Source organism: Oncorhynchus masou, chromosome 24 (assembly GCF_036934945.1).
Source record: "Oncorhynchus masou masou isolate Uvic2021 chromosome 24, UVic_Omas_1.1, whole genome shotgun sequence".
NCBI lineage: Eukaryota > Metazoa > Chordata > Actinopteri > Salmoniformes > Salmonidae > Oncorhynchus > Oncorhynchus masou.
This window is the reverse complement of record NC_088235.1, coordinates 31069143-31093164: the sequence shown is the minus strand read 5'-3', so window position 1 is coordinate 31093164 and position 24022 is coordinate 31069143. Positions and strand designations below refer to the sequence as shown.

The window sequence follows — 24022 nt, the reverse complement described above, 5'->3', positions numbered from 1 at the left end:
ACTATACTGTAACTACTATATTGTATAACTACTGTACTACTATACTGTAACTACTATACTGTATAACCACTATTCTGTAACTACTAGACTGTATAACTACTGTAACTACTATACTGTATAACTACTGTAACTACTATACTGTAACTATAACACTGTATAACTACTGTATAAACGACTGTTTACAGATGAAGCATATGGGCAGGACAGACCTAGTAGATATGAATCTGTGAGTCTGGCCAGTGAGACGACACTCTGACATGTGTTTGAATAATGATGTGCTCTAAGTAATGACGTTTGTATGATGACAAGAGGGAAAGTGTATCTCTGCTGCTTGTGCAGCTTCATTTACAGTAAGTGAACAGGAGTGTCTGTTAAATGGCTTATATTATAATGAAAAACAAATGCTGAGTCCCACACTTTTCCCCTACATATTGCACTACTTTTGACCAGAGCCTTATGGAACGAGGATGAAGTAGAGGAAGAGAGAGTGGAGGAACCGGGAACTGGTTTGATATTACAAAGACACACTGACACAATCAACCAGCTAGAGAGACTTCACCAGCCTCCAGGGTTTGAGAGGACATATTCTGAAGGCAACACTACACTATGGCTTCCCTGTTCCTATAGAGTTTTTAATAAAAGTCGTCAGCTGTGCTGGAGGAAAAGAGAGTGAAAGAGGACAAGAGAATGGAGAAGAGAGAGAGAGAGAGAGAGAGAGAGAGAGAGAGAGAGAGAGAGAGAGAGAGAGAGAGAGAGAGAGAGAGAGAGAGAGAGAGAGAGAGAGAGAGAGAGAGAGAGAGATCTTACCAGTAGCATCCTTTTCCATTTCTGTATTTTCACTCTTCTCGTCAGCTTTCTTTTCCTCTGCTTCACCTGGACACACACACACATTTGATATCATTAAAACCTCTCATCTGAGAACACTGAACCATCGAGAGCTTGGAACTATAAGATTCTATCTGCATTTTTGTCAAGATTGAGTTATTGATATAGCCTTGTTCTGTTCAATGTTCACCTATATAGTACTATAAACACCCCAATTTATGTTGTTAAGTTCAAAAGAATACATGATAAAAATTCTGGACATCATTCAAACCAATGAGGGTTCGGAATACTGCCATCTATGCACAGTTTTTGGTTTGGGCAGGTTTTAATAGTTACATTGGGAACAACGTCCCCTATGCACTTCCTGATGAACTCAGTCAATGTTCTTCTCAGAGGCAAACCGGAACATATCCTAGTCCGCGTGATCAAAACATTCTTGAAGCATGGATTCTGATTGGTCAGACTAACGTTGAATAGACCTTAGCACAGGTACTTCCTGTTTGAGTTTCTGCAGATAGAAAGGGAAAAGTAGAATGGAGTCGTGATCTGATTTGCTGAAGGGAGGGCGGAGGAGGGCCTTGTAGCCACCCCGGAAAGGAGAGCAACAATGGTTGAGAGTTTTTGAAGCGTGAGTACTGCCGGCAATGCTTGATAGAACTTCGGTAGTGCTTTCCTCAAATTTGCTTTATTAAAATCCCCAGCTACAATAAATGCGGCCTCAAGATAGGAAGAGAGAGTGAAGGAGGACAAGAAAATGGAGATGAGTGAGTGAGAGAGAGAGAGAGAGAGAGAGAGAGAGAGAGAGAGAGAGAGAGGAAGAGAGGAAGAGAGGAAGAGAGAGAGATATCTTACCAGTAGCATCCTCCATTTCTTTATTTTCACTCTTCTCGTCAGCTTTCTTTTCCTCTGCTTCACCTGGACACACACACATTTGATATCATTAAAACCTCTCATCTGAGAACACTGAACCATCGAGAGCTTGGAACTATAAGGTTCTATCTGCATTTTTATCAAGATTGAGTTATTGATATAGCCTTGTTCAGTTCAATATTCTCTAACTATAGAGTACGCTAAATATCCCAAATGATGTTGTTAAGTTCAAAAGAATAGAAGACAAATATTCTAGACATCATTCAAATCAATGAGGTTTCGGAAATTTAAAGCCAATTATTTTTGCAAATAGAACCTTATAGTCCCAAGCTCTTGATATGTCATGGAGATCATTCAGCCATTTTGTTGCTGGACATCCTTTTACCACCATTCTAACTGTACTCTGAAAGCATGACTTTGCATGATGTAGACCATTAATGTAATGTATTTAAAATAGTATTTAAAATAGAGAGAGAGTAATCGTGTATCACATCAGCTCCCTGTCTTTCTGTCCATCTGTCTGCCTGCTCTGTCCGGTCTGTCTAGTCTGTCACTCCCTCTCTCCTATCTCTCACCTCTCTCTCTCCTCTCCTCTCCCCTCCCCTCTCTTTTATTTTATTTATTTATTTTACCTTTATTTAACTAGGCAAGTCAGTTAAGAACAAATTCTTATTTTCAATGACGGCCTAGGAACAGTGGGTTAACTGCCTGTTCAGGTGCAGAATGACAGATTTGTACCTTGTCAGCTCGGGGGTTTGAACTTGCAACCTTCCGGTTACTAGTCCAACCGGCTCTCATCACACCCTGCCGCCCCTCTTGCTCCCCTATCTCTCGCCTCTCCTCTCCCCTCTCTCTCCTCTCCCCTCTCTTGCTCCCCTATCTCTCACCTCTCTCTCCCCTCTCTCTTCTCTCCCCTCTGTCCTCTCCCCTCTGTCCTCTCCCCTCTCTCTCCTCTCCCCTCTCTCTCCTCTCCCCTCTCTTGCTCCCCTATCTCTCGCCTCTCCTCTCCCCTCTCTCTCCTCTCCCCTCTCTCTCCTCTCCCCTCTCTTGCTCCCCTATCTCTCACCTCTCTCTCCCCTCTCTCTTCTCTCCCCTCTCTCCTCTCCCCTCTCTTGCTCCCCTATCTCGCCTCTCCTCTCCCCTCTCTCTCCTCTCCCCTCTCTTGCTCCCCTATCTCTCACCTCTCTCTCTTCTCTCCCCTCTCTCTCCTCTCCCCTCTCTTGCTCCCCTATCTCTCTCCTCTCCCCTCTCTTGCTCCCCTATCTCTCGCCTCTCCCCTCTCTTGCTCCCCTATCTCTCGCCTCTCCTCTCCCCTCTCTCTCCTCTCCCCTCTCTTGCTCCCCTATCTCTCACCTCTCTCTCTCCTCTCTCTCTTCTCTCCCCTCTCTCTCCTCTCCCCTCTCTTGCTCCCTAATCTCTCACATCTCTCTCCCCTTTCTCTTCTCTCCCCTCTCTCTCCTCTCCCCTCTCTTGCTCCCCTATCTCTCCCCTCTCTCTCCCCTCTCTCTTCTCTCCCCTCTCTCTCCCCTCCCCTCTCTCTTCTCTCTCCCCCCCTTCTCAATTTTCTCTCCCCTCCACTGTTTTAAAGTGTGTGGGGGTTCATGTGTGTGTGACATGCGTGTGTGTGTGCGTCGGTGTGAGACCAGCCATCGTATTGTTATTATTTCCAGAATGACACAGTGTGTGTGTGTGTGATGAGAGTCTCACAGACACTAGTGACATGTCTACATTAAGTTGATTGGTTGATACTGCAGCCCACCCACCCAGTCCCCATGAGTTAAGCCTATGGAAGGAAGCCCCATGGGCAATAAGAGTGAAGAATAGCCACTAACATAGATTCCAACCATTGAAATGTGTGCTCGTCTGCTTTACAGTATGGACTAGTGGCTAATATAGGCTACCAAACATCCCTTTATGAGTGAAGGCTAGACTATATTGAAGGCTAGCGTCCAACCCGTTCAGTGTGTGTGCTTGTCTGCTTTGTGTAAGAATTGGTGGGAATAACAATATGTAATACATTGACCACATTTTAGAGAGAGCACACGTAGAGAGAGCTTATCTATCTATCTATCTATCTATCTATCTATCTATCTATCTATCTATCTATCTGTCTTTCTCAAGTCTGTCACTGTCTCTCTCTAGAGCTCATGTCGCTGCCAAATTAACTTAATAAACCCAAAAAAGAATTACAAACCCGTTCTCATATCTTTGTCCCCCTCTATTCTCTCTCCTCTCTCTCTCTCTCTCTCTCTCTCTCACTCTCTCTCTCTCACTCTCTCTCTCTCTCTCTCTCTCTCTCCCACTCTCTTTCACCCTCTCTCTCTCTCCCACTCTCTTTCACCCTCTCATATACATCCTATCTCTCTGTGTGATATGCGATATGTAGTAACTGCTCGCACCTGTGTTTGCTGTGCTCTGGAGGGGGTATATGGCTGAGCAGAGCGAGATGTAACCCATCAATTATGTTATCCGCCCACACACACAAACACACATTTACATTCTGGAAATAACAAAAAAACAATGGCTGCTCTCACACCAATGCAAGTACACGCACGTCTCACAAACACACACATGCAGGCAGACAAACACACAAACATGCACGCACACACACATACACACGCAATCAATGTCTGAGTTGGATGTGTGATGTTGATTGTGTGTGTGTCATACTGATGTGTGTGCCACACTGATTCCAGAGTTAGCATTATCATCAGTTCACATATGGTACAACCCACTAGTAACTTAGAAGTTACTGTAAAGATAAGTTACGTTTTTATTTTTACAGTTTAGGCTCTCAAAATAAGGCCGTATGAACAACGTATGCTATTAGCTGTGTTTGAATACTATTTGTGACGTAAATTGAGTATGTAGTATGCTTATTGGTCATAGTATGGATATAGTTAGTATGCCAATAAGTTCCCGGATGTCGTACTACATTCGCCAAAAATCGAAGCATACAAGCAGTGAACACAATTTCTGTGCTTTTAGGGCCCATAATGCAATTCTTCAGAAAATGTGTGTGGCTTCACAACATTTTCAGATTTGAAGAAAATGGCGGAAAATATGCAGCCAACGTCCAACGAGAGCAGATATCAATGTAAGTACAAAAAGTAAATATTCATTGCTTTAATTAATCATGACAAATGTTATGAAAATGTTGAGGAATGAAATTAAAAAGTAATGACTTTTCAAATAACTTATGTTTCACGTTATGTTGGCTGCACTAGCTTTACAAACCGCATAGCATAACGTTATAATTACATCAGTTGCTTGTGTGTACCGGTATGTTAGCTAGCTACCTAACAATAGTTGGCAACTAATACATCAAACTTTCCATTATATTAACTATATGCTATCTAACTAACTACCCAATGTTTGGTTTTACCCAACGTTTATTGACTTTATTATTCACGTCATTCTAGCTTAGCTAAGTGGTATAGTCATTGTGCGTTCTTAGTGGACATAGTTAATGAAGTCGTAAGATGTCTAATAATTTGTTATGCTAACAAGCTAGCAAGAAGTTGTATAGCAACAGCATCAACTTCCGGTAGACAGGCGAAGCGCTAGTACACTCAACTGAAAGGATACCGTTCATTTACATTATACTAAAATTAACTAATAGTATATAGTATTGGGAATATACTCATTAAGTATGTAGTATACAGTATGTTAGTATGGGTATTCAAACACAGCTATTGTGTTAGATAATATATATTTATATACAGTGCCTTGCGAAAGTATTCGGCCCCCTTGAACTTTGCGACCTTTTGCCACATTTCAGGCTTCAAACATAAAGATATAAAACTGTAAAAAAAACTTTTTTGTGAAGAATCAACAACAAGTGGGACACAATCATGAAGTGGAACGACATTTATTGGATATTTCAAACTTTTAAAAAAAATCAAAAACTGAAAAATTGGGCGTGCAAAATGATTCAGCCCCCTTCAGTTAATACTTTGTAGCGCCACCTTTTGCTGCGATTACAGCTGTAAGTCGCTTGTGGTATGTCTCTATCAGTTTTGCACATCGAGAGACTGAAATTTTTTCCCATTCCTCCTTGCAAAACAGCTCGAGCTCAGTGAGGTTGGATGGAGAGCATTTGTGAACAGCAGTTTTCAGTTCTTTCCACAGATTCTCGATTGGATTCAGGTCTGGACTTTGACTTGGCCATTCTAACACCTGGATATGTTTATTTTTGAACCATTCCATTGTAGATTTTGCTTTATGTTTTGGATCATTGTCTTGTTGGAAGACAAATCTCCGTCCCAGTCTCAGGTCTTTTGCAGACTCCATCAGGTTTTCTTCCAGAATGGTCCTGTATTTGGCTCCATCCATCTTCCCATAAATTTACCCATCTTCCCTGTCCCTGCTGAAGAAAAGCAGGCCCAAACCATGATGCTGCCACCACCATGTTTGACAGTGGGGATGGTGTGTTCAGGGTTATGAGCTGTGTTGCTTTTACGCCAAACATAACTTTTTGCATTGTTGCCAAAAAGTTCAATTTTGGTTTCATCTGACCAGAGCACCTTCTTCCACATGTTTGGTGTGTCTCCCAGGTGGCTTGTGGCAAACTTTAAACAACACTTTTTATGGATATCTTTAAGAAATGGCTTTCTTCTTGCCACTCTTCCATAAAGGCCAGATTTGTGCAATATACGACTGATTGTTGCCCTATGGACAGAGTCTCCCACCTCAGCTGTAGATCTCTGCAGTTCATCCAGAGGGATCATGGGCCTCTTGGCTGCATCTCTGATCAGTCTTCTCCTTGTATGAGCTGAAAGTTTAGAGGGACGGCCAGGTCTTGGTAGATTTGCAGTGGTCTGATACTCCTTCCATTTCAATATTATCGCTTGCACAGTGATCCTTGGGATGTTTAAAGCTTGGGAAATCTTTTTGTATCCAAATCCGGCTTTAAACTTCTTCACAACAGTATCTCGGACCTGCCTGGTGTGTTCCTTGTTCTTCATGATGCTCTCTGCGCTTTTAACGGACCTCTGAGACTATCACAGTGCAGGCAGCATTTATACGGAGACTTGATTACACACAGGTGGATTGTATTTATCATCATTAGTCATTTAGGTCAACATTGGATCATTCAGAGATCCTCACTGAACTTCTGGAGAGAGTTTGCTGCACTGAAAGTAAAGGGGCTGAATCATTTTGCACGCCCAATTTTTCAGTTTTTGATTTGTTAAAAAAGTTTGAAATATCCAATAAATGTCGTTCCACTTCATGATTGTGTCCCACTTGTTGTTGATTCTTCACAAAAAAATACAGTTTTATATATTTATGTTTCAAGCCTGAAATGTGGCAAAAGGTTGCAAAGTTCAAGGGGGCCGAATACTTTCGCAAGGCACTGTATTTATTTTATTTTATAGGATCTGACTTGGTGAAGTCCATAGGACTGAAAATGGATGAATGCAATAACCATGTCTCTGTCACTAACAAATACAGTCATGGGTGGTAACAATTTATTTGAAAGGCAAAGCTTAGTTGAATAACGCTTTACACTAAGCAGTGTGTTAATTTAACACTATTCCAATGTGTATAAGGGTCCACAGAGTCCACAATTCCAGTGTTAATTTATAACCCTCTCAGTGTTCATTTAAAACAATGTTAATCTGGAGAATTTGCTGTGTGTGAATATGTACGTGTGTGTGTGTGTGTGTGTGTGTGTGTGTGTGTGTGTGTGTGTGTGTGTGTGTGTGTGTGTGTGTGTGTGTGTGTGTGTGTGTTTGTACGTCTCCTATACTAACAATAACATCACTTCCTAGTTAAAAACAAAAATAACAAACTCATGACAACTTGTCACTGTCACATCCAAGGCTATACATAATTGATATGTCTTTGTTTATCCTTCTTATTCCTGCAAGCCGGACAACTGAAGTTCATTCAGAGTAGTAGCACACAGTGACGATGTGTTTCGAGAGCTCGTGGGATGAGGGAGAATGTTAATGTATTCCCTACACTATGGCAAAATAAACTTGAAGCTTGACACAGAGAGTGGTGGGTGGCACACACAGGATAGAAGGACAGAACAGATACCAGCTTCAGGATAGTGCTTGTGTTAACTACCTGAATGTATATGTATCCATGTTACCTGTCTGTGAGTCCTGGGTATCTTGCTCCATGGCTGTATGGTTGTCAGCGTCTTCTTTAGGTGGATCTAGCTCATCTGTACAGACAGTAGAAGGAGAGACATTGGTCAGCCCCTGAGCAAACACATAGCATCTTCTACAGTATCTCCGCCATGACAGTACAGGATTGTCTACATTGGTCTGGTTGGACAAGACCGTGTTGTCTTGTCTGGACATAACACAATTCGCTAAATGTCAAATTGATGCCAACATTCAAGAGACCAGCATGTCGAAATGTTGCCAAGATTACTAAATGACTCCCTCCCTCTTCCCTCCCCTCTCCTCCATCCTTTCCACCCCTCTCCTCCATCCTTCCCTCCCCTCTCCTCCATCCTTCCCTCCCCTCTCCTCCATCCTTCCATCCTTCCCTCCCCTCTCCTCCATCCTTCCCTCCCCTCTCCTCCATCCTTCCCTCCCCTCTCCTCCATCCTTCCCTCCCCTCTCTCAGCAATGACATTTGGGACAAATTGAGTAAATGAAAGCCATGACACCAATAAGCTAACATGCTGTATGAATGGCTATTGTGCTGCTTCTATAATTGCTTTTCTAACAAGCTGAAGGAAAAAAAGCTATTTTTTCATATCTATGCAATTTTAGACCCATTCTCTGAACAATAAAAATGGCAGACCCCATTAGATGGGGAAGGAGAACAATTTCTACCAAAGCCTTGTTTTTGGTGTTTGTCTCGAGTGCTGCTGTCAATCTGAAAATGTTGACACACACGCAGGCACGGACGCATGCAAGCACGCACAAACACGCACAAACACTCACAAACACGCACAAACACTCACAAACACACAGCAACAGCAATTCTTCCCAGTAATCATGATTGGCATTCTATTTACATGGGAATCATGGCCTTATATACAGTGGCTTGCAAAAGTATTCACCCCCTTGGCATTTTTCCTATTTTGTTTGCTTTACAACCTGGAATTAAAATGGATTTTTGGGGGTTTTGTATCATTTGATTTACACAACATGCCTACCACTTTGAAGATGCAAAATATTTTTTATTGTGAAACTAACAAGAAATAAGACCAAAAAACCCCCAGAAAACTTGAGTGTGCATAACTATGACCCCGCCCTCTCTTTGCAGGTTTGTTGTGGTGCCAAACTCTTTCAATTTTTTAATAATGGATTTAATGGTGCTCCATGGGATGTAAATATTTTTTATAACCCAACCCTGATCTGTACTTCTCCACAACTTTGTCGCGGACCTGTTTGGAGAGCTCCTTGGTCTTCATAGTGCTGCTTGCTTTGTGTTTCCCCTTGCTTAGTGGTGTTGCAGACGCTGGGGACTTTCAGATCAGGTGTATATATACTGAGATCATGTGACAGATCATGTGGCACTTAAATGAAATCCCCCTGTGTGCGATCTAACTAATTCTGTGACTTCTGAAGGTAATTGGTTGCACCAGATATTATTTATATTATTTACATAAACACGCACCACCTTTCCCTTTTGTATTTTCTTGAATTTTTTTAAACAAGTAATTTTTTAAATTTTACTTCACCAATTTGGACTATTTTGTGTATGTCCATTACATTGAGTCCAAATAAGAATTCATTTAAATTACAGGTTGTAATGCAACAAAATAGGAAAAACGCAAAGGGGGGTGAATACTTTTGCAATGCACTGTATGCAGCCTAAGATAGTATAGTTATTTATTTATTGTCTTGTCTATCTTGTCACATCAGGTGGAGATGTATTTGTGTTTCCAAAAATGCTGTGTTTATCTATACTGAACAAATATGTGAACACAACATAGTAAAATCTTTTAAATTGTTGTGAGTTAACAGTTCATATAATTCCTTAGACCTTAATGGGCTTAGACCTATGGACTTCACATGACTGGGCAGGGTGTGCAGCCATGGTGGGCCTGGTAGTGTATAGGCCCAGCCACTGAGGAGCCAGGCCCAGCCAATCAGAATTCGTTTTCAACACAAAGGGGCTTTATTACAGACATAAATACTCAGTTTCATCAGCTGGTCTCAGACGATCCACCAGGTGAAGAAGCCGGATGTGGAGGTACTGGGTTGGCATGGTTTCACTTGGTCTACTGGACATTCCTGCAGTCAGCATGCCAATTGCACGCTCCCTCAAAGCTCCCTCTGTGGCATTGTGTTGTGTGACTAAACGGCACATTTTAGAGTGGCCTTTTATTGTCCCCAGCACAAGGTGCACCTGTGTAATGATCATGCTGTTTAATCAACTTCTTGATACACCACACCTGTCAGATGGATGGATTATCTTGTCAAATAAGAAATGCTCTCTAAACAAATTTGTCCACAACATTTGAGAAATAAGCTTTTTGTGCATATGGAACATTTCTGGGATATTTTATTTCAGCTCATGAAACATGGGGCCAACACTTTACATGCTGCGTTTATATTTGTGTTCAGTATAAATAAATTAGCTGACACTTTTATCCAAAGCAACCTACAGGCCAGCTAGCTTACATTTTCATATGAGTGGCCCCAGCAGGAATCACTCATAATCCTTGCATTGCAAAGGACCATGCTCTACCATCTGAGCCAAATAGGACCACCTATCTAACATGATCACAACATATCATTCATGGTTAAACACATTTTTTTTGCCTTTATTTAATTAGGTCAGTCAAGTCAGTTAAGAACAAATTCTTATTATCAATGACGGCCTAGGAACAGTGGGTTAACTGCCTGTTCAGGGGCAGAACAGCAGATTTGCACCTTGTCAGCTCAGGGATTTGAACTTGCAACCTTTTGGTTACTAGTCCAACGCTCTAAACACTAGGCTACCCTGCCACCCCAACATGTAGTTACCATACACTTCATCCAATAGCATTGTTATCACTCTGTCTGAATCTGGTAAACATGAATATTTCCTGTCTGAGTATACAAGGACACAATGACAAAAACATACATTTGCTCAGTACTTTTCAAACTGATTCAGTACATGTGTCCCAAATGGCACCCTATCACCCTATTCCCTATATAGTGCACTACTTTTGACCAGAGCCCTATGGGCCCTGTTCAAATGTGGTGCACTATATAGAATTTAGAACATATTCCGTGTGTGATATCACAAGGATCACTATTACTAAAGGTTTGTGCTATCCGGCATCCTTCAGATGTCCACACCAGTGGAGGCTACTGAGGGGAGGACGACTCATAATAATGGCTGGAAAGGAGTCAAAGGAATGGCACCCAACACATGGAAACCATGTGTTTGATGTTTTTGATACCATTCCACTAATTCCAATCCAGCCATTACCACAAGCCTGTCCTCCCCAATTAAGGTGCCACCAACCTCCTGTGGTCCCACCCTAAACCCTAACCTTAACCCTAACCATTTTAATTGTCAACTTCAATGGGGTAGGGATTTCCCAAGGGTCTCAGATAGCACAGACCCTATTATAACCCACCACATTGTAGTGACACCACTGTATCTTACAGTTATTAGCTTTCTCCTGCAGGGGGCAGTATTGTCACATTGTTTCCTCCCAATGCAATACGCAGGTGAAATAACTCTTACTGTAGAATGTTGAGCTATTGATGAAAATATATTCTAAAATACCATTCTACACAATAGGAGCAGGGAAGGTGTGTGTGTGCATGTTTGTTGTGTGTGTGCATGTGTGTGTTGTCTGTGTGTCACTAATAGGACAAAGCAACACCGTGACTCGTCCTCCCCATCTTATTTAAAGTAAAGGATGAGGGATATGATTCCCCTTTGCAGACAAAATAATTTACACAATTCAAAAATGTTGTATGCTTTTTGAAACAAATGTTTGAGTCTGTACCTACTGCATTCAGTGTGTATCTGATGAAGGGTTTAGTAGGAGGTTCTGCACTTCATTCTAGTTCACTTCAGATTTACAACATACTCATAGGACTATATGTATATATGTCAGTGGTTTGGACGTACAGTACCACTAGGAATGAGAGTCTCATAGGACAGTATGTATGTACACTACCGTTCAAAAGTTTGGGGTCACTTAGAAATGCCCTGTTTTTTAAAGAAAATCAAATGTTTTGTCTATTAAAATAACATCAAATTGATCAGAAATACAGTGTAGACATTGTTCATGTTGTAAATTACTTTTAATGGAATATCTACATAGGCGTACAGAGGCCCATTATCAGCAACCATCACTCCTGTGTTCTAATGCCACGTTGTGTTAGCTAATCCAAGTTAAAAAGGCTAATTGATAATTAGAAAACCCTTTTGCAATTATGTTAGCAGAGCTGAAAACTGTTGTCCTGATTAAAGAAGCAATAAAACTGTCCTTCTTTAGATTAGTTGAGTATCTGGAGCATCATCATTTGTGGGTTCGATTACAGGCTCAAAATGGTCAGAAACAAAGCACTTTCTTCTGACACTCGTCAGTCTATGGCTTTTTCTTTGCAACTCTGCCTAGAAGTCCAGCATTCCGGAGTCGCCTCTTCACTGTTGACGTTGAGACGGGTACTATTTAAGTTGCAAAGAAAAAGCCATATCTCAGACTGGCCAATAAAAATAAAATATTAAGATGGGCAAAAGAACACAAAACCCTGGACAGAGGAACTCTGCCTAGATGGCCAGCATCTCTGAGTTGCCTCTTCGCTGTTGACGTTGAGACTGGTGTTTTCTGGGTACTATTTAATGAAGCTGCCAGTTGAGGACTTGTGAGGTGTCTGTTTATCAAACTAGACACTCGAATGTACTTGTCCTCTTGCTCAGTTGTGCACTGGGGCCTCCCACTCCTCTTTCTATTCTGGTTAGGGCCAGTTTGCGCTGTTCTGTGAAGGGAGTAGTACACAGCGTTGTACGAGATCTTCAGTTTCTTGCCAGCTTCTCGCATGGAATAGCCTTCATTTCTCAGAACAAGAATAGACCGATGAGTTTCAGAAGAAAGTGCTTTGTTTCTGACCATTTTGAGCCTGTAATCGAACCCACAAATGCTGATGCTCCAGATACTCAACTAGTCTAACTAGTTTTATTGCTTCTTTAATCAGACCAACAGTTTTCAGCTGTGCTTACATAATTGCAAAAGGGTTTTCTAATGATCAATGAGCCTTTTAAAATTATAAACTTGGATCAGCTAACACAACGTGCCATTGGAACACAGGAGTGATGGTTGCTGATAATGGGCCTCTGTACGCTATGTAGATATTCCATTAAAATCAGCCGTTTCCAGCTACAATAGTCATTTACAACATTAACAATGCCTACACTGTATTTCTGATCAATTTGATGTCATTTGAATGTGTCACGAATCTCGCCGAAGATGGTGCCTCTTCCTGTTCGGGCGGTGCTCGGCGGTCGTCGGCCTATTAGCTGTCATCAATTCCCTTTCCTTTGGTTTCTGTTTATTGGGTTTAATTGGGTACACCTGTTTTGAGTTAGTGTTGTTTATAGGCTATTTAAGGGCACTAGGCCCGCTGGGTATTGTGCGGGCTTGTTCTCTGTTATTTTGGTGTTGGTGTATTCGTGTTATCTCATTATTTTCTGGACAGTTTTAGTCCTGTGTATTTTGGACGGGTGGTTTCTTACGCCCTAGTGTTGGCATGTCCATGTCTCCGCTGTCGTTGGAATAAATAGATTCACGTACAATATTACCTGCTCTCTGCATTTGACTCCTCCACCGCACCATTTATAGAAGTCGTAACAGAATGGACATTTGTTTGGTGCTTCTCTTTAAAAAACAAGGACATTTCTATGTGAACCCAAACTTTTGAACGGTAGTGTATGTCAGTGGTTTGGACGTACAGTACTGCTGGGGATGAGAGGCTCATAGGACTGCTTGTATATTGTTAAGAATGTGCCCCTAATATGCTCATATAGGACCGTCAGCAAGCAGCAGGATGCAGATACATAGGCAAGGAGTTAATCGGGAGACTAGCTAAGGCCTGTGGAGTAATCATTTTCAATATCTACTGTTGTGGAACTCTAGCTATAAATAGTCTCTGTGTGTGCTCGCTAGGTCCTTAGCATGTGTGTGTGATAGAAGGGTCTACAAATGGATGAATCCACCTGAGTGACTTAGCTTTCAGCATCAGTACATAACACCACTTTACTCTCTAATGTTGAGGAGAGACTGATGCACTTCCAGTTGAGGGTTTCTGCTGGGTTTGTGTGAGAGGCATTAGGATGTGTGTAGAATATTAAACCTTTACAGTGAGATAGCTGCCTACAGCAACAACCTACACCCCTTCCAACACACACCTATCCACATCTCCCTCTGACACTCCCTTCACCCATGACTCTCTGCCACAAACACTGTCTCTCTGTCTGCTCTGCATTCCAGCCAACCTTAGCGTCGGACAAAACATGGGTGAAAAACACACTGAGAAATTGGCCAAATAGAAAGTGCTTCAGAGCGCTACGACCAGCAGCTGTCATTATATGTGACGGGTGTGCAAGGTGTGGGTGTGTGCGTCACTGCGCGGCGTGCTGGGAAAGCCAGACGTCATAGGGGGAAAAGCCATTGATTCTCCATGCCTGCACTGAGCTTGTTTGAACACAGAGGGAAGCCTGTCTATGTAAGGGCAAACAGGCTACTGGCTACAGTAGCTGCCTATACTGTACAGGTAATGGAATATGTGTGTGTGTGTGTGTGTGTGTGTGTGTGTGTGTGTGTGTGTGTGTGTGTGTGTGTGTGTGTGGCATAAATACATCCTCTCAATTTAATTCTCTCCCCACATTAAAAGTAATACATTTATTTTTTCCTACAAGCTCTGACTATTGAGGAAAAATGTACACTCAGAAACAAAGTGTTATTTTTTAACACGTCCCTGTGTCTAATTAGGGATGGCACATGTTGTGTTACTTTAAACACTGTATTGACAACATTTTTCAACACATTATGTGTCAATTCCTGCAATGAATGAGTTAATAGCTGACAACCACACAACACACCCTAGATGTGTTAGATTATTGACCAATCACACTGCAGTCATCATGCATCTTTGCCGAGGCCTCACACTCCCCCACGCTCTGAAAAGTGAAGTGACAACAGACAGCCTGGAGTGAGCCTCAGCCAGCCAGCAGGAGGAATATGACACAATAAATAAGGTACATTTCATCTTTATCTTAATGAGGTGACCATTTGAGGAAAATGCGGAGCGCACGCAGCAATATTTTAACCTTGATTTATACAAATGTTTCAGATGAGTTGTCAAGAAGTTAGGCTAGTTAGGCAAACGTTTACCATAATCATTACCATTACTCAGCATGCTATACTGCAGGTTGATTTTTAGAATTGTTTTTAATATTTGTGTTTTTGCATTTACATTGATTTATTGATTAATCTTATGCTACACAAAAATAAATGACAAATGTTTCTAAACTAATCTAATCATTTTTTTGCACCAGATACTGAAATGGTTGTTCCAGTTTAAATGGCGTAGGTAGTCTCCTCACAATGATCCTAACACTGGTAGTCATTCTGAAAAAATCCAACTAAACTGTTGAATATGTGGCTGGAATCACTTTGCCAGCCAGCATAATGTGACTTGCAGGCCTGATGTGGCCTGTAACCTGTAGTTTCCTAACACCACTGTGCTATGGTATAACTAGGCCCTGAAAGAAAGGCCTTATGATATATATGTAATAATGTATTGTCATAAATAATTTAAGGTATAACCATATACAGGGGGTTCTATGAAGAACCCTACATAAAAGGGTTTTGGGAGAACACTAGATAAAGGGTTCCCCTACGGGGATAAAATGAAGATCGCTATCTGTTTCTACTTAGTATCCTTCTGCCTCACTTAAACCAACTCCTGTCATCGTTCACTTTTTCACTCATCTTTCACTCTATTTTTTGCATATTTTTATTTAACCTTTATTTATACAGGTAAGTAAATTAAGAACAAATGATTATTTACAATGACGACCTATCTTCTCCCTCCCTCTCATCCGTCTATCTCATTTTCCCTTTCACTCGTTTATTCTGTTGTGTGCTAAAGAAACAGTTAGGGGATTGAGCTTTGGCTGTGTGTCCTGCTCCAGCTCTGTCTTGTGACATCTGATCATTTCTCTATACTGTATAATAGAGAAAGAAGAGTGATACTGCTGCATGCCAACTGGCCTGTGACATTGTCTCTTTATCAAGGCTCTGGTTAAAGTGTCTTTCTCAGTTGCCTCGCTCTTCCACTCAGCCTCTCCCCCCTCTCTCTCGCTCCTGCCCGCTCTCCTCCTCCATCGTTGTCTGTCTCCCTCTCTCTTTCAATCTTTTTCTCCCTCTCCCTCTCTCTCTCTTTCTCTGTATCCTGTTCTTGGATTTTATGACAATTACATCACAAAGCAGGTCATCACAACAAATCAGGAGGATTGTACATTAGTCCCCCTATGAGACAGAGAATTAGGGGCTGCGACCCAAATATCACCCTATTTCCTATGTAGTGCAAATCAAATCAAACTTTATTTGTCACATGCTCCAAATACCACAAATGTAGACCTTACTGTGAAATGCTTACTTACAAGCCCTTAACCAGTGCAGTTCAAGAGGAGTTAAGACAATATTTACCAAATAAACTGAAGTAAAAAATAATAAAAAGTAACACAATAAAATAACAATAACGAGTGCATAGCCCACTATTTAGGTAGTGTACTATTTAGGGAATAGGGTGCCATTTGGGAAGCACTCACGGAATCAGGCTGCGCGTGTAGATCGTGTACCGGGGTAAAGACCATGTCTCTGATGCTGACTCTAGTAGTCTGGGTGGGAGCCCTAAAGAATTCCGCATGGGTCTTCTATCGCTTGCTGTCATCAGAGTTGTGTTGTAGCGACGACCTGCTGTATGCCTGCGAACGCTGGTCATTTTCGCAGATTCAACATGAAGAATTGTGGGAAAACTATCAGAAAATAACAGCTGAAATTCCGGTCAGAGGAACATTCTGGTGTGTTTGTCTCTCTCGCTCTCACTATCCTTCTCTCTCTTCCACTTTTTCGTGCTGAAAGACGATGACCAGAGCTTACCCCTGATTGTTGCACAATGATTTTAAGTCAATAAGTCATCGTTTTAGTATGAAATATTTGGGCTTGAAGTGACAAATCTGAACTGCTCACTTCATGCAAATCCGTGTGATTACAGTGTATTTTCCTATGATATGACATACAAATTATTTTCTGAGCTTAGTTTTATTTGAATGTTACTAACCACCAGAATGGCATTGTTTATTAATCAGAAACAGCTGCAAAGCTTTTCCTCTTCATGACTGAGATGTGCCAAACAGCCTTGTCTCCCCCTTAGCCTTGGAGCAAATTCAAATTAGGGGGTATAAACTTATGTTTGGCACCTCCACTTTTTTCCCTGAAAATGATCATAATTCATTGGATAATTTGTACATTTTCACTTATTTTTTTAGCTAGTCTGTATTAAAAATATATACTGAAAATATGGCCACTTCATAGAGAGTGGTAGAGGAAGATGGGGTCGTAAGGGGATTCCTGTAAGTAGGCTGAGGTCAATAGAGAGTGATAGGAATAACATGTGCTTCAGTAAGGTTGGTTTTTTAGCGTTCCTGGACAACTTTACCGCAGGAATGGAACATACATCACAGAGGATAGATGTTGTGGTGGCAGATGCAGAGAAGTACTTGGGTGTACGAGATTTTACTGCAGCAGAGTTACAAGGTGTTTGAACAACAGTGTCCCTTCCTACCAGGCTGCTGGCTAGTTGTGGGATTAGATAGGGCCAAAGTAGTGGAATAGTGATTGGGTTTTAATGGATGTAGGGTTAGTTTGTAGGGCAACTTTTTCACAAAGTGTAATGAAGTCATACTGCAGAATAGTAGGCTGATCCACAGCCAATACACTAGGTGGACGCATGCACCTTCAACATTTGTTTGCGGACTGCCAAAATACCAAAGAAGAAGAAGACGTACACGTTAAATATGACCAAAGATTTGTATGACTAAACCAAGATAGACCACAGCCTGTCGTTTCTAATGGGAACAGATGAGTCACAGTGGGCAGAACAAGCAAGGAGATGGGCAGAGCCAAGCACGAGCTAACGAGATCCAATTGGACCATTCTAGCATACATCTGCAAATTTCCATTAGGGAATGCCTACTCTGTGAAGTGCACGTGCAATAACTCAATTCGCCTTTGTACTCCTAAACAATGCAATTTTTTACAACTTTGGCAAAGGCTAAAGTTGACAAAAAGTTGTCCACTCTGTTCATACCAGACTCTAGTTTTGGGAACAGAAAACTGTATTGAGATCAAATGTTTCAGCGATGAGAACATTTGCAGAATGTAGGCCAAAACCCTCAAATTTCCATAATATGGTGAAAATGGCAGCCATTGTTGTCAGGAAGAAATCCAAAGTCTAAATGGAATGAATATTGAGAGTCAATATTCACGTGATAATAAGGAATTCCCCCTCGACCACGCACACATATTGAAGAAAACAAGTATTCTTTCCCATTTACCCCCAGTATAAAAGAGCCAACTTCGTCGTAAATGTTTTGTTATACAGAAATAACAAAATATGCCGACAAGCTGAAGTGTTGTTCAATGCACATGTACTGCCCTACAATCAGTGGCTTGTATTCATGGATCCAAGGGAAGCCAGGCTTCACCCGAAAATGTACCAATAAATATACAAAATCCATATAAAATAATTTATCTTTTGTCTCTCTGTGTTTCATAATTTTCCTTCAATTCGTAAGAGGCTGAATGTATCTCCTGGGAGAAAGCATCCGAACGAGCAAAACAGCCACCCTATGTATGTGTCGGCTAACTATTTGATGCTGTTCGGTCAAAAAGAGTATGACATTGTTGCCGCCCGTAGCATTGAATGCAAGGGAAGCCAGCGAGCATTTGGACTCCCTTGATAAAAAAGTATAAAATAATAGCCAATCAGCATTCAGCTAAACTGAGTGAGCTCAACTGTGAATGGTCCTGAAGCAAAAAAAAAAAGTGTCAAGGGAAGCCAGTTTGGATTTAGCTTCACTCCAATCACATCACGTCACATCGAGAGCAATACGTCACTGACAGAAACATCTTGAATTGTTGCATCTCGTGGTGTTGTTGTCCTCCGGTCGCTAGCTAGCTAAAATTGGTCCTTTCCTAAATTAGCAATGGATGAAGATTTGGACTTATCATTTTACTTCTCTCTACTGCCAATGATTAGAACTGCGATACGGATCCAACAATAAATTCATACATTGTGCAATGAAATGAAATATGCAGCTCGATGTAGAAGGCTAATGTTAACTAGCTAATGTTGCCAATGAAAGGAAGTTCGGCTAGCGAGCAAGATTTTTAGCCAGGTAGCCTAGGACAACAAAACATAAAAGTGTGTACTGTATGACAGAGTCATAGACCGTTTCATCAATATGAACGAGAGTAGGATGGTGCATGAACGCACGCACAGCACACACACACACACACACACACGCACACACGCACACACGCACACACGCACACACACACAATAGCCTGTAAACAGACCATAAATGCCTCAATTAAAGTTTTCTTGGAAAGCTGTGAGTGCTATTATACGATACAATATCAGTATACTTTTGCATTTATAACTTGTTCTAATGAAGTGATAATGCCCTCAAAGCCGGTGTTTAGAGGATATAGTGGCATGGGTGTCGGCAAACAGTGCCAATATATCCTCCAAACACCGGCTTTGAGGGCATTATTACTTTTATACAAAGGGTTACCAATATATTCAAATATTGATTGACATATTTTCATTAAACACTTTCTTATGATTAATTTATTCATACTATTTCCTCCTTCCACAAGATATAGTCCCAAAATAAATCAAGGGTTGCTACCCAAGCCGGCTGGTCGTTTGTTCTATCGGTTTGCTTGCTAGAGACACGTCCCAGTCGTTCAGTCAGCAGAGGGAGCACCCCCCTATCCACATCGAAGGGACAGCAGTGGGGAAGGTAGAAAGTTTTAAGTTCCTCTGTGTACATATCAGAGACAAACTGAAATGTTCCACCTACACAGACAGTGTGGTGAAGAAGGCGCACTGGAGGCACACGCAACCTCAGGAGGCTGAAGAAATGTGTCTTGTCACCTAAAACCCTGACAAACTTTTACAGATGCACAATTGAGAGCATCTTGTCAGGCTGTATCAATGCCTGATATGGCAACTGCACCACCCTCAACCACAAGGCTCTCCAGAGGGTGGCGCGGTCTGCACAACGCATCACCGGAGCAAACTACCTGTACTCCAAGACACCTACAGCACCCGATGTCACAGGAAGGCCAAAAAGATCATCAAGGACAACAACCACCCGAGCCACTGCCTGTTCACCCCGCAACCATCCAGAAGGCGAGGTCAGTACAGGTGCATCAAAGCTGGGACCAAGACACTGAAAAACAGCTTCTATCTCAAGGCCATCAGACTGCTAAACAGCAATCACTAACTCTATGTAGGCAGCAGCCTCTCTGAGACTTAAATCACTGGTCACTTTAATAAATGGATCACTAGTCACTTTAAACAATGTCACTTTAATAATGTTAACATCTTACATTACTCAACTCATATGTATATACTGTACATTTTAACATCTATTGCACCTGGCCTAAGCTGCTGGGTCATCACTCATCCATATATTTCCATATATTTATATTTATGTACATATTCTTATTCCATCCCTTCAGATTTGTGTGTATTAGGTAGTTGTTGGGGAATTGTTAGATTACTTTTTAGATATTACTGCACTGTCGGAACTAGAAGCACAAGCATTTCGCTACACTCACATTAACATCTGCTCACCATGTGTATGTGACCAATAAAATTTGATTTGAAAAGTGCAGCCAGAATAACAGCAAAATAGCCACATTTGCATTTTTTAAAGCTGTTTTCTAGTGACAATTTTTTTGAAACATCCATAATAATGAGCTAATGAGGCGCGATTTCGCCTGGCATAAAATGTGCCCACTCGTCAGAACACATACGGTTGAAGTCGGAAGTTTACATACACTTAGGTTGGAGTCATTAAAACGTGTTTTTCTTGTCAACAAACTATAGTTTTGGCAAGTCGGCTAGGACATCTACATTGTGCATGTCACAAGTAATTTTTCCAACAATTGTTTACAGACAGATTATTTCACTTATAATTCACTGTATCACAGTTCCAGTGAGTCAAAAGTTTACATACATTAAGTTGACTGTGCCTTTAAACAGTTTGGAAAATTCCAGAAAATGATGTCATGACTTTAGAAGCTTCTGATTTGAGTCAATTGGAGGTGTACCTGTGGATGTATTTCAAGGCCTACCTTCAAACTCAGTGCCTCTTTGCTTGACATCATGGGAAAATCAAAAGAAATCATCCAAGACCGCAGAAATAAATGGTAGACCTCCACAAGTCTGGTTCATCCTTGGGAGCAATTTCCAAACGCCTGAAGGTACCACGTTCATCTGTACAAACAATAGTATGCAAGTATAAACACCATGGGACCACGCAGCCGTCATACCATATTATCGTATTTCGTCGTCCTAACGTATCTGCCCAGCAGCTAGCTAAGCAGCTAGCTAACATCCACATCCACTGTCCACCAGCACTGTAGAAACTATTACACTCAACTGAACGACTCGATTAGCGTAGTGTCAGCTAGCTACATAGTTGTCTTCGCTGTCTTCGTTCCAAGATAATTGTGTAGTTTAGAGTGTGTAGACTTAGAGTGATTATCTTAATTTACCGAGGTTAGCTAACCAGCTATTTGTCGTCCTTAACGTAGGAGATGCTGCTAGCTAGCTAGCCAACCTCTACCGAATTGAACTTCAACTACCCGGTCAACATTCCGCGTCGCTCCACAGGTAGTATCACATTTTCATTTCACTTCATTACAGTACAACGGTTTGATTTGTTTGATCGTAGCTAGCCAGCTACATAGCCGTCTTTGTATCTAAGACAACTGTGTAGTCTAGAGCGATTTTCTAGGTTAGCTGGCCAGCTATTGTCGTTCTTTTAACGTAGCTAGCCAGCTAGCCCCCGAATAGCAGCACTGTAGAAACTATTACAGTACAACGGTTTGATTTGTTTGATCGTAGCTAGCTACATAGCCGTCTTTGTATCTAAGACAATTATGTAGCCTAGAGCGATTTTCTAGGTTAGCTAGCCAGCTATTGTCGTTCTTTTAAGGTAACGTAACGCAATCAACCTGCTAGCTAGCCAGCTAGCCCCCGAATAGCAGCACTGTAGAAACTATTACACTCGACGGAACGACTTGATTAGTGTAGTGTCAACATCGCAGCCACTACCAGCTAGCCTACAAAGTCAACAACGCAGCCACTGCCAGCTAGCCTACTCCAGCAGTACTGTATCATTTCAATAATTTTAGTCAATAAGATTCTTGCTACGTAAGCTTAACTTTCTGAACATTCGAGACGTGTAGTCCACTTGTCATTCCAATCTCCTTTGCATTAGCGTAGCCTCTTCTGTAGCCTGTCAACTATGTGTCTATCTATCCCTGTTCTCTCCTCTCTGCACAGACCATACAAACGCTCCACACCGCGTGGCCGCGGCCACCTAATCTGGTGGTCCCAGCGCGCACGACCCACGTGGAGTTCCAGGTCTCCGGTAGCCTCTGGAACTGCCGATCTGCGGCCAACAAGGCAGAGTTCATCTCAGCCTATGCCTCCCTCCAGTCCCTCGACTTCTTGGCACTGACGGAAACATGGATCACCACAGATAACACTGCTACTCCTACTGCTCTCTCTTCGTCCGCCCACGTGTTCTCGCACACCCGAGCTTCTGGTCAGCGGGGTGGTGGCACCGGGATCCTCATCTCTCCCAAGTGGTCATTCTCTCTCTCTCCCTTACCCATCTGTCTATCGCCTACTTTGAATTCCATGCTGTCACAGTTACCAGCCCTTTCAAGCTTAACATCCTTATCATTTATCGCCCTCCAGGTTCCCTCGGAGAGTTCATCAATGAGCTTGATGCCTTGATAAGCTCCTTTCCTGAGGACGGCTCACCTCTCACAGTCCTGGGCGACTTTAACCTCCCCACGTCTACCTTTGACTCATTCCTCTCTGCCTCCTTCTTTCCACTCCTCTCCTCTTTTGACCTCACCCTCTCACCTTCCCCCCTACTCACAAGGCAGGCAATACGCTCGACCTCATCTTTACTAGATGCTGTTCTTCCACTAACCTCATTGCAACTCCCCTCCAAGTCTCCGACCACTACCTTGTATCCTTTTCCCTCTCGCTCTCATCCAACACTTCCCACACTGCCCCTACTCGGATGGTATCGCACCGTCCCAACCTTCGCTCTCTCTCCCCCGCTACTCTCTCCTCTTCCATCCTATCATCTCTTCCCTCTGCTCATACCTTCTCCAACCTATCTCCTGATTCTGCCTCCTCAACCCTCCTCTCTTCCCTTTCTGCATCCTTTGACTCTCTATGTCCCCTATCCTCCAGGCCGGCTCGGTCCTCCCCTCCCGCTCCGTGGCTCGATGACTCACTGCGAGCTCACAGAACAGAGCTCCGGGCAGCCGAGCGGAAATGGAGGAGAACTCGCCTCCCTGCGGACCTGGCATCCTTTCACTCCCTCCTCTCTACATTTTCCTCCTCTGTCTCTGCTGCTAAAGCCACTTTCTACCACTCTAAATTCCAAGCATCTGCCTCTAACCCTAGGAAGCTCTTTGCCACCTTCTCCTCCCTCCTGAATCCTCCCCCTCCCCCCCTCCTCCCTCTCTGCAGATGACTTCGTCAACCATTTTGAAAAGAAGGTCGACGACATCCGATCCTCGTTTGCTAAGTCAAACGACACCGCTGGTTCTGCTCACACTGCCCTACCCTGTGCTCTGACCTCTTTCTCCCCTCTCTCTCCAGTTGAAATCTCGCTTCTTGTGACGGCCCTGCCTCACACAGGAAGCGGCGCAGGTCCTAATCCAGGCACTTGTCATCTCCCGTCTGGATTACTGCAACTCGCTGTTGGCTGGGCTCCCTGCCTGTGCCATTAAACCCCTACAACTCATCCAGAACGCCGCAGCCCGTCTGGTGTTCAACCTTCCCAAGTTCTCTCACGTCACCCCGCTCCTCCGCTCTCTCCACTGGCTTCCAGTTGAAGCTCGCATCCGCTACAAGACCATGGTGCTTGCCTACGGAGCTGTGAGGGGAACGGCACCGCAGTACCTCCAGGCTCTGATCAGGCCCTACACCCAAGCAAGGGCACTGCGTTCATCCACCTCTGACCTGCTCGCCTCCCTACCACTGAGGAAGTACAGTTCCCGCTCAGCCCA

General features: G+C 42.6%; 1 protein-coding gene across 3 annotated transcripts in view; it reads right to left on the bottom strand.

The window, feature by feature from the left end:
- macrod2 (mono-ADP ribosylhydrolase 2) overlaps positions 1–24022 on the bottom strand; it is a 1245161-nt gene that overhangs the window by 51274 nt on the left and 1169865 nt on the right. For all 3 annotated transcript variants that reach the window (XM_064933636.1, XM_064933637.1, XM_064933635.1), the window contains 3 exons: positions 7796–7870; positions 1678–1740; positions 808–873 (listed from right to left, as the gene is read on the bottom strand). In XM_064933636.1, coding sequence (XP_064789708.1) covers positions 808–873; positions 1678–1740; positions 7796–7870 — 204 coding nt within the window. The remainder of the gene's footprint in view (positions 1–807; positions 874–1677; positions 1741–7795; positions 7871–24022) is intronic.